Genomic DNA, 10,913 nt, shown 5'->3' with positions numbered 1-10,913 from the left:
TTCTTCCATTAGCAATTGTATCTACTTGGCAACAGCAAAAGGATGAAATTTAGCTACATAAATATTTGGTGTTTCTCCAAATTCTAAAGATGAAATAACGTAACATTGAAAGAACAGTAAAAAATATACAAAACAAGGATACACAAGCACATACAACACATGTGCATGTAGGCAGAACTGGCCCAGCCATGGCCGCCGCGACATGGATTCCTTGCTGCGACATACATGGATCAGAGGTAGATGCATAGGAGAGGGGTGCATAGGGAGAGGAGTCGAGGGTTGGTACCATGGGCGTACATGCGGGCCTGCAGCCGTCAAGGCGGGAGGCAAGTTGAAGGGCTCGGGGGTGGGATGGGGGGTGTCTCTCTCTATGCTCGGCCCAGCGCCGGCGAGCTCCAGCTACAGCCACGGCCTAGGATGCGGAGGCGAGGATCAAGGACTCCGGCGGACGAAGATGGGGCGGGTGGCGGCGGCGGTGGAGTTAAACCTAGGATCTGATCCTAGCAAGATAGGCGGCGAGGTCAGAGTTACATCACGATGGAACACACGTCTGGGAGTTGCTTGAGATAACAGAAGAAAGCCACACGCCTCTACCTTTCTCTGACAAATGGGGTCCACATCATAAAGGGGAGGATGCATCGTGGGATGGGATTTTTGTATTGGACCCGAATATTAAGATAACATGGCGGATAGCCCATACCAACACGGGCATTATGCTAGTGAATATGGATTGCCGAAATATAGCAACGTGAGTCAGCTGGGCCCTTCCCATCATCATCCTTTGCATGGCTGATATTGTTTCCAAGTTCGAACACGTGTTTCCGCAGTAGCAACCACACTGTAAATAAGCTGGTAAATGAACACGGCCGCCGATAGTCGTATCTTCTCTTCTCTTCTCTTGTCATGTTCATATACTGTGTACTAGTACTCCCTCCATTTCCGAAGACCGAAAAGAAAGCCTATAAAAATGAAACGATGTAAATTTTAACCAAATTTGTAGGAAAAATATCAAAGATTGCATTACCAAATTAATGGCATTGGATACATAATAGGGTAAAATATATTTCTATATTATATCTATTTAGTATTGTTGTTCTTGACTGTTTCTTCTATAAAAACTACGCACCGTTTAAAAGTTACTCCGCTTAACTTACAAAATTTATGAACCTTCTCAAAGATGGAGAGAGAGAGAGAGTAAGACATAACTGAACAATAAGTTATTCGGTCCTAAAATAATCATGGATAATCATGTTCTTATCCAGAAGTTGTAAGGTGGACGTGAAGTGCCAAATGGCAACTTGTTGGCTTATTTTATAGTTTTATGGATCCTTTACATTTGTTATGCTTCGGATAAGAGCATCCGCTTTCATAAGCACTAAGCAGATGCTAGAGATGAGAGAAATCAACTAGCTACAGTTCTAAGAGGTATGTTAATATAAGCTAAGCTAAAAATGCTTAGCACTTTTGCAAATTTAGCACTCAATTCTAAGCTAATTAAATTACTGTTTTGAGTTATCACTAATTAAATAACATAATTTAGCATCCAAATTTGAGTCTGAAATTGGTCGGTGCGGACATGACGCGAACGCGTTTTAGGTTTGAATCCGCACGTTGGGTCGGCGTTTTGGTCCGCAACGACCCAAACAAACATGGGCGGACAAAATGGGTCGCCCAGTTTGCTCTAAAGAGCTCCTCTCGTGGCAATCTTGCTTCTTCTCTTTCTGTTTTTTTCTTCCTTTTTGACACTTTTCTTGTTTTTCTGTTTGTTGAAGTAAAGCAGCTGACCCTCCTGCTACTTCTTTTTGTTGTTGCTGCTTTCTCTGTTCCGCACGATCTGTTACATTTATTGTCCCCAAGCGTCAGCATTCGTTTGGATCAGCACGCCACGGCGAGGAGTCGTCGACCCGACCGGGCCCTGTCCCAATCACCGCTGTTGCAACTTGCAGGCTAAAATCACTGTTTTGACCTTATCAGCAATCTTTGTCACAAAATAAACTTGACTTGAAAGTATTTCACAATCTAAAACTTTTGAAAACGCCACAGCCCGCGGCGTTGCTGCTCCACATACAAACGCCAAGGTATGCTGCGTTTTTGCTATGTTGACGTGGCAGGCAGAAACGCTGAGGTTTCCCGCATTTCTGAAAACGCCGCTACTGTTGGTGTTTCTGGCCAAGGCGTTGCTGGCCATAATGCTGCAAACGCCAAAGGGCATGGCGTTGCTGGCCATAATGCTGCAAACGCCATGCCCTCTGGCGTTGCTGGCGTTTCTGGCTAGTTAGTCACTAGGTCCAGTATCCCACAAAGCTAACCTACCTACCCTGTGTAGCCTTCACCGCTCCTACTCTCTTACACGAAATTCTTACGTAGCGTTACACTGCTCCTGTCAATTCACTGCTCTTTCTGGAGATTAAATCTGTACAACAATTAGGGACCAAAATATGCCGTAGCTTCACGTGACTAGTACTAGTTGAGGTAGTGGACGGGAAAGACGGGGCCGCACTTCTGAACACGTGGCCGTGTGATCGAACTCTGTCAACGGTGACGTGCAGGTGCAGCGGCAGCGTACCCAGCTTTCAACGGAATCGATCCTTGATAGGACAGATCACACAAGCGGCGGCGGCGCACAGCAGAAATCGATCTCGATCTCCTGTCGAGCCAGAAACGCCATGCCCTCTGGCGTTTGAAGATGAGTTAGAAACGCCAATAGTTCTGGCGTTTCCGGCGTGCCACGTCAGCGAGCAACGCCAGCTTGGTATAGGCGGTACCGCGAGCTACTTTGGCGTTTTCATGTGAAGCAGAAACGCTGGCTAAGTCGGCGTTACGCCATAGTCTGTGACGTTGCGAAAAGGGTTAGATTGTGAAATAGTTTCCTTCAGAATTTATTTTGTGTCATAGTTTTCAGATAAGGTTAGAATAGTGATTTTGGCCCAACTTGCAAGCGTGGAGAATCGAGTAGCACCATTGGATATATCTTCCTCTTCCGGCTGGTTGGGACGTTCGGCCCATCCTTGTATCCCAGCGGCTACTGGATTCTGTCGAATTTGTGTATAGGACTATAGTAGACTGGAGTATTCAAAAGGGGTGTTTGAAACGAACACATATACCTCAGACCAAGAGTATTTTATAAAGGCATCCACAAAGCCGATAGATTAAAGCATCTACAGTTAGGCGCCCCAAACCCATCTCAAACGATCGGGCGCGCCGTCCACTAACCGGTTACGAAATTTTGGCTCAGATAGACGTCTCAAACGGGCCTCAAACGTTCGGGCTGACAGGCATCCGTCGTATCCAGCCCAAATATAGGACGCCCAGGCGTGTCCGCCACGTCGGACCCGGCCCACGCTGACCCATCCGACCCCATATATATTTGTCCCCATCCGCTCGCCGGACCAAATCCTAGTCACTTCATACTCCACTCCCTCCATCACTCAAGCTCACTTTCGGCGATTTTCGGTCGTCCCCAGCATGGCGGGCAGCGGATCTGACTCCAACTAGTATGAATCCGTCCACTAGGGTGTCATCCGTGTGGGTTGGAGGAGGCAATCGTCTCCACCGCTCCTAAGAGAACAGCGTCCGGTCGACGACAGGATCTATCCGGCATGACTCCATAGCGTCGGCTCAAAGGGCGCTCGAGTCCTCTGGGGCTGAATCATCGCGGTCCTGGTAGTCGAAAAATCTCTAGGCAGACTGTGAGTCCCACCGGAAACGGGCGGCCCGCCGCGGAAAGGAGAGGATAAGGGCCGCCGAGGCCCGTATCGTGGCGGAAATGACGACGACGGGCTGCCACAGAGGAGGAAGCCATCCGCGCCCGCATTGTGAAGAAACGGCAGCGAAGAAACACGCGTGGCCTCGCCCGAGAGCAGAATCGGACGGCCCGTGTCATGGTCGGACTACCACTGAAGGAGAAGAAGAAGGACAGCAACAGCGAGGACAGCCCTGGCGACAAGTAGATTCGACTGGTACTTCCGCGAGAATAACGGCAAGGTCGCCGGGAAGGGCAAGGGCAGCCGTGGATAATGTCCACCATAGCCAAACATGCTAAATTTTGGTAGTTCGATACATGATAGTAGTGATGGAGTAGCCAGACGATGTGTGTAATGTATCGACGTAGTTGCATGAGTTCGTATGTATGAGATATGATAATTAAGGTATCCGATTATGAGAAGGCAAATTGAAGACTTAATCGGTCAGTGTTCGCCGATGTGCCCGAGCGCGTCCGCTTGAGAGGCCGATTTGCAAAGTCCGATTATAGATACTCTTAGACACGGGATTACAACAGGGCAATACAAGTGTCTGATTATAGATGCTCTTAGACACGAGATCACAATCACAATGGGGGCAATACAGAGTGACGGTCGAGATGTGTTTGAGGGCCTCGGATAGCCTATTGCCGATCTGTACTATGTCTGATTTAGTACATGAAAAGGAGGCCCACTGCCGTGCCCCGGATAGGTAGTAGATGTTCAATGAACCTAATTACTCCCTTCGTTTCTAAATATAAGTTTTTCTAAAAATTTTATTTTTTGACGGAAAGTCTTTTCAAAGATTTTAATATAGGATACATACGAATGTATATAGGGCCAGTTCTTTTGATAGCTTAAATAATAAGCCACCACCTTCTCAACTTTTCTCATAAGTCGCTTCTCTTATTCACAGAAGTCACAACGAATCTAGAGGGTTGCTTATTTTTTTAAGCTGGGAGAGGCAGATTATTTTTTAAGCCGTCCAAAAAAATGTCCCATAAACATAGTTTAGAGTGTAGATTCACTCATTTTGCTTCGTTTGTAGTCTATATTAAAATCTCTAGAAAGACTTTCCTAGTAAGTATCATCCCTCGCATCTACTCCCTCTTTAGTACAGTCTAAACGCTCTTATATTTTTTTAAGAGGGCGTACTTTATTCGACAATCCAATTACGTACAGTATATTCTAACATCCACGATCAAAACATTATGATGATACACTTTCAAACAAGGAAAAAAACAATGAAACATTATGCAACACGTATGAAAAAAGACAAATTTTAGCCACAACCAAAAAAACATAGCATGAATCTCAAAGCAACGACAAAAGGTAGATCTGCTGGCCACAACCAAAGAAACATAGCATGAATCTCAAAGCAACGACAAAAAGTAGATCCGCTGGATATCCCATGCACTGTAGATACCCTTGATAAACAAATGGAACTGAGGGGGGTCGTCCAAAACTGCAAAGAACGCGGCTGTGGTGTCGATAATTCAAAGGAGCGCTCGTCCTCGCCTACACACGTTATCCCTGCTGCGTGTTCTTCTCTGGATCTGAGCAGGCCGTCGTATTTTCAGCTACACATTGCAGTCACGAGGCCCATCGAATAGTGCATGGCCGTCTGAGCCCGTCCCGGTACAGGTGACTAGTGCCATCAAGTACCTTCGGCCCACACGGAAAGATGCTCTGGTAAAAAGGTAATTTATGAGGGAGTTGCTCAGGTAGGTGACTGAAGTCCCGATTGATGCATTAGCTTGGAACTTGATATTTTTGAGTTGCATGTACTCCTAAATTCATTCCAGATGAATGGCGGGCAGCATGATTTTATTGTTCTTTTTCCCATTGATGGTGCAGTGCTTCGTAAATCATAAACAAATCTTCATTACCGTGAAAATATATCCTGACGTAATTTAAAACAAGATTTACTAATTCTTACCAACTATCTCTGTCCTGATTTATTGGTCCTCATTGTATTTTATGCTAAATTTTGACCATAGATTTAACTAATAAAATATTCATGCATGTCACAAAAAAATATATCATTGAAAACTATGTTCAAATACAAATTCAACGATATAATTTTTATTGACATGCATTAACATTTTGTTATTTAAGTCTTTAATCAGAATTTGACACAAATTACAAAAGAAATCAATAAACCAGGACGGAGGTACCAAAGTCCGCATTGTGGTAGAAGAGAAGTACCAAAGTCAATCTTACTCCTGTGCGTTTTGGCCTGAAGATTTTACCTTTTTTTTCATTTGATTGATTTATATTTTATTAGTTATTTTGACTTTCATTTTTATTTTATCCCTATTCTGCACAATAAGCCGTCCGCGTGACCAAATGAAGTTGCACGTCAACGTGTGGGCGCACAACTGCATGTCAATCGATCACGCGCAACTGCAGTTGCTCATCCAATTGCTTTTTATTTTTTATTTATTTTTTAAAATCTTTTTCCGCACTGTGAGTAACTGCACTTACACTCTTGTCCATCTGCACGCAACTATAGTTTCACGTCCGTGTATGGGGTAACCATAAACAATATTACTTCCTTTGAGTTTATTTACTTTGCATATTATATTTGACTGAAGTCAAACTTTATAAAGTTTGATTAAGCGTATAGAAAACAATATGAATATTTACAATAAAAAATCTATATGATGTGAAAGTGTATTGTATAATGAATCTCATCGTATTTATTTGTTAATGTATATGTTAATACTTTTTCTATAAACTTTGTTGAAGTTTACAAAGTCTAACTTTGACCAAAACGAATATACAGAGTAAATAAAAATGGAGGAAGTACTTTAGAAGCAAAGTTCTCATCGAGTGTTGTAAGAGCATCTACAGCTGGACATAGCAAATATGACCCCTTAAACGTACGTGGACGCGCACGGTCAGTGACGGAGCGTGTCCGTTTTGAACCCCTATTTATCCATTCGTGCAGTTACTGTCCTCATTTTCTTCCTCATATGTTCGGTGACTTGCATGTGATTGGTGAAGATGAAGAGAGAGAGAGAGAGAGAGAGAGAGAGAGAGAGAGAGAAAGGTAGTCCGGGATGGGGACACGTTCTACGTGGTGAACTGACCGGGCACGCCCGGGCGCGTCCGCGAGCCCTCATATCCTCGCCATATTTGAGATGGATATAAGGGTTCGCGGACAACCCAGATGTATAGGGGTGATATGAGGGGTTCGGTTGAGTCAACTTTTTGCTTCTTTCTTCTGTCCGGTCGGTGGTCCCCGTACCTGCCCGATTAATTTGAGGAGTCTGGCTATAGATGCTCTAAACTTCTCTGAAATTCTTAGCCATGATTTAGAAGCAAAATTTGCATATCTTTGGAAGTATGGTATCTGCATTGTAGTCCGGGCCGTGTAAAACCTGATCATATGCATTGTATTTGTTATAGGGAAGCAAATCTCAGTTTTTTTAGATGCTAGTTCCAAATTGTTAGGAAGTACATTCCCATTTCTTTCTATGCAAATACCAAATCCTTTAGAAGAAATGTTCCAGTTTAATGTGCTTGAAACAATTATAACAGTGGTAAATACATGTTTGATTGAATCATATATTTGTATTGTTTGCAAGAGTTTATTATTGTTACATTGGAGCAATTTATGGTCATTCGAAGCAAAATTTTCTGATGTTATAAATAAATAAATGGCCGCATTAACATAGAGTAACCAAATTGAAATAATCTCATGTTCATATGGAAGCAAATTCTAGAAAATAAAAGAAACAATGAATTGTTCAAGCACTAACATGCCGCTCTTGTCGACCACGATCCACAACTACAGATCATAGATCGGCGCCACCACCTGCGAGGCTAGATCTGGCATGTCCCAGCCAGCCGCCTAGCTGGGATGGGGTGGCCGCCGCACACATGCGCGAGCCATCACAAAACAGAGCAACACTTAGCATGGAACGCGGGGCTGCCAGCCAAAAGCTGGTGGGACCCCCACTGGACTAGGGCAAAGGGTTAGAGGGCCCCGAGATCCATGCGGTGAAGAAGTCGTTGCCTCCGCCATCCCGACCCGTTTTTTCTTCTCCTTTTTTCTTATTCTTTTTACCATTGTAAATTACATGTTGACATTTTTTTCCAAATATATTTTCCCCATTTTTAAAATAGAGGTTAACATTTTTTTCCTGCAAAAAAAAGAACACTCTATTTTTTTCCCGGACACATGTTGAACATTTGTCAACTTGAATATTTTAAAATACACGATGAATAGTTTTAAACACAAACTGAACATTTTTTGGAGACATGTCAAATATCTTTCTATGTGTTGAGCATTGCCTAAGATGAGTGATGACATTTTTAAAATACATGGTGAAAATGTTTTACAAAGTGCGTTGCTAGCTTTTTCTGATTTAGATTAGAGGAAGTGCCTTGCTAGCCTTTGTTTTACTCACGGAAAGAAAAATAGGAGTACTACTCACGAACAGCCCACCCAGATGTTCGCTGCCGTCTTCGTCAGCTCTCCGTTACGGCGTCTGTCCAGGCCGTCGTTTCCCCATACAGCCCCACACCCGTATGCATGCGTTTTCTGCTGTGCAAACTCACCTGCGTTTCTGCGAGCAGTAAATGCCATCTCCAGCATCGCGCTGTCCCATTGGTCCACAAAGCAGGAGCAGGCGAGCTCGTCCACCATATCGCCACTCTCGCTGTGGTGTACACAACTTTGTGGCGGGGGCAAGGCACAAGATACTATGGACGTGGTGGAAATCAACAGTAAAATCAAGGAGTGGCTCCGGGGTCGATAACTTAACCCCGGCTATGTGCATTGAGAAGAAAAAATATGTCATGTACCATGATTCAGGAACAAGACAGCTGTAATGCTACATTGCAGGCATGAGTATCATAGAAATAGAAATTTCCACTTTATAGGGTTTTTTTTCTCATGAAGGGCATTGCAAAGCTTCAGAAACAAATTTTACTTATTGAAAGACTGGCTGCGGAATCAAGGCTCCTCCGACTTCAGAAACACCACACCCTTTACTGTTGGGCCTCCGGCTCTTTCTTGGAATCCAGATACCTGCCAAATCCAAACGCAGACATCGTTATCATCACGTACCATGCTACATTGCTGCAACACATAAGAGTTTGATCGATCCGATTGGGGATAAAAGCAAAATATAAAGCCATTTATCTGGTAAAGTTTAGGTGATTGCGACTATGGTAGGAAGTGGGAACAATTTTACTGCACATAGCTTAGATCTTACCCCTGAGCCCTAGCACAGCGAGATAAATGATAGAGCTGAACGGTTTCGTTGGAGGCATGGCATGCCAGAAGCAAGTAGTTCCGGGGCTGTACCATCCACGCGAACCTCATAAAGAGCCCAGAATACACACACATGGCTGCAGAAAACCATAGGCATTAGTGATAGTTCGATCTGTTCATCAAATAGGAATTGTGAACTGCGAGACAAATTGCTGAGTATTTGACCTACCGGCTGTCATATTGCCAGATATCATCTCAGGAGGCTTGTTCAAGTCAACCAAACCCTATAACCAAAAATAACAATTAGAACGATTTATACATGATACTGACCCGATGTCCACTAAGGATGAATAAAATCAAGGTAGAGCATAAGAAGATTATTCAATTACGGAGGCCTAATCCATACTTCCGGAGAAAATACTCCCACATTGATATATACACTTAAATGAATGTGTTAATGTGTCACATCTCTTTACGTGACAGTCATGAACAATTCCAAGGTGGTGTATATGAAGGATAAACAATTTTATAGGTTCACCAACACTAATGCATATTACTATTAACCATCGGAAAAATATATCATGATGCAACAAATTGCTCATGTTTAGCTCCATAAGCAGTCGTCAAGCACCCCAAAAGACTCATAAATCCATACATATTACTGTCACAACTAACAACATCTACACGTATAGTTTTTACAGATACATTGACCCAAAGAGGTTGGTTAATCATTGAACATCATCTTTCCAACCTGAAATTCACTTTATATACGATACTTGACAGAATAATAACTAAGATCCTTTTTCTTTAAGAGCTCCCACTGTAGCATCCTAAAACAAACTATCTAGGAGATGTTCGTCAAGCAGAACCAATTTCCTGATACATGTACATTAATCATACAGCCCCAAGAAAGGGACAGGACTCAGATTCTCTCGGTAGATTGCAAAATCTTCGCCTAGATAACACCGCCACAGTGGGAAATTACAATATTCTCGTTGTTGCAATCGACCAATTGCACAGGTTTTGTAAGGAAGAAACAAGATGCAGAATCGACGGAGTGCGTACCGCGAGGACGAAGCCCCAGTTAGCGACGGGGCCCCAGAAGTGGGTGGTCTTGGGGCCGACGGGGCTGTTCACGAACGCCTTGAACGCCGTCGCCATGCCTGCCAATCAATACCAAATCGCATCAGTGCCTGAGCGATCTCGACAGACGCAGCAGGGAATACGGGTGGAAATTTCAACAGGGCGGAGGGATCCCGCTATCCATAGGGTTAGGCAAGCAGATCCACCCGCCTGGAAAGACGGGGAGGGGTAGAGATGTAGATACCTCGGGTGGATGTATCGACGGCGGCGTGTCGGAGAGGGAGCCCGACCGACGGCGAAGGCGAGCCTAGGGGAGGAGAGATGGGGATGGGGGTTTGGTGGAGTAGATGGAGAAGAGGAACGATTTTGTACTCTTTTATTTTAAGTTTTTTCCTTGATGCTTCTTTTCTTCCAAGTTGAGCATATAAATAATGTGAAATGTAAATTTGACCAAGGGACTTAGATATGCAATACTAATGGCACATCTAGATGTGCTTTAGCAAAACTGTACAAAATTCATGTTTGAGTATGGTCTCGAATTTGACAAGGAGTACGATTCGTGTTTGAGTATGGTATCGAATTTGACAAGGAGTACGACATCTTCCGTTAGCCAGCATAAATTGTACAGGTATGCTGAAACCGCATGGCTTTTTTCCCTTCCCCAAATCCCTAGAGAAAAAAGGTAAAATTACACTAGTCATTGTTTGCCGATGTTGTCTCCAGCGGCTCTCCTCCCCTGATGACTTCTGATCATTGGCAGGATGGGCGAAGGAGGCCAAACCCTAAACCCCATGCTTATCTTGTATAGTATTAGTCTAGGACTAGTTTGCTTAGGGTTTCGATCGACCATGGATTCTGCTCCG

At 43.8% G+C, this 10,913-nt stretch overlaps 1 protein-coding gene across 1 annotated transcript; it reads right to left on the bottom strand.

Annotated features, from left to right (window-relative positions):
* Positions 1-8,478: 8,478 nt before the first annotated feature.
* LOC123189627 (mitochondrial pyruvate carrier 1) lies at positions 8,479-10,483 on the bottom strand. Its single transcript, XM_044602085.1, has 5 exons — positions 10,295-10,483; positions 10,033-10,130; positions 9,197-9,251; positions 8,969-9,104; positions 8,479-8,781 (listed from the first exon to the last, which is right to left on the bottom strand). The coding sequence occupies exons 2-5, from the start codon at positions 10,126-10,128 to the stop codon at positions 8,742-8,744; spliced, it is 327 nt and encodes a 108-aa protein (XP_044458020.1). The 5' UTR covers positions 10,129-10,130; positions 10,295-10,483; the 3' UTR covers positions 8,479-8,741.
* Positions 10,484-10,913: the final 430 nt, after the last annotated feature.

Source organism: Triticum aestivum, chromosome 2A (assembly GCF_018294505.1).
Source record: "Triticum aestivum cultivar Chinese Spring chromosome 2A, IWGSC CS RefSeq v2.1, whole genome shotgun sequence".
NCBI classification, from domain to species: Eukaryota; Viridiplantae; Streptophyta; class Magnoliopsida; order Poales; family Poaceae; genus Triticum; species Triticum aestivum.
This window is presented reverse-complemented; position numbering and strand designations above follow the sequence as displayed.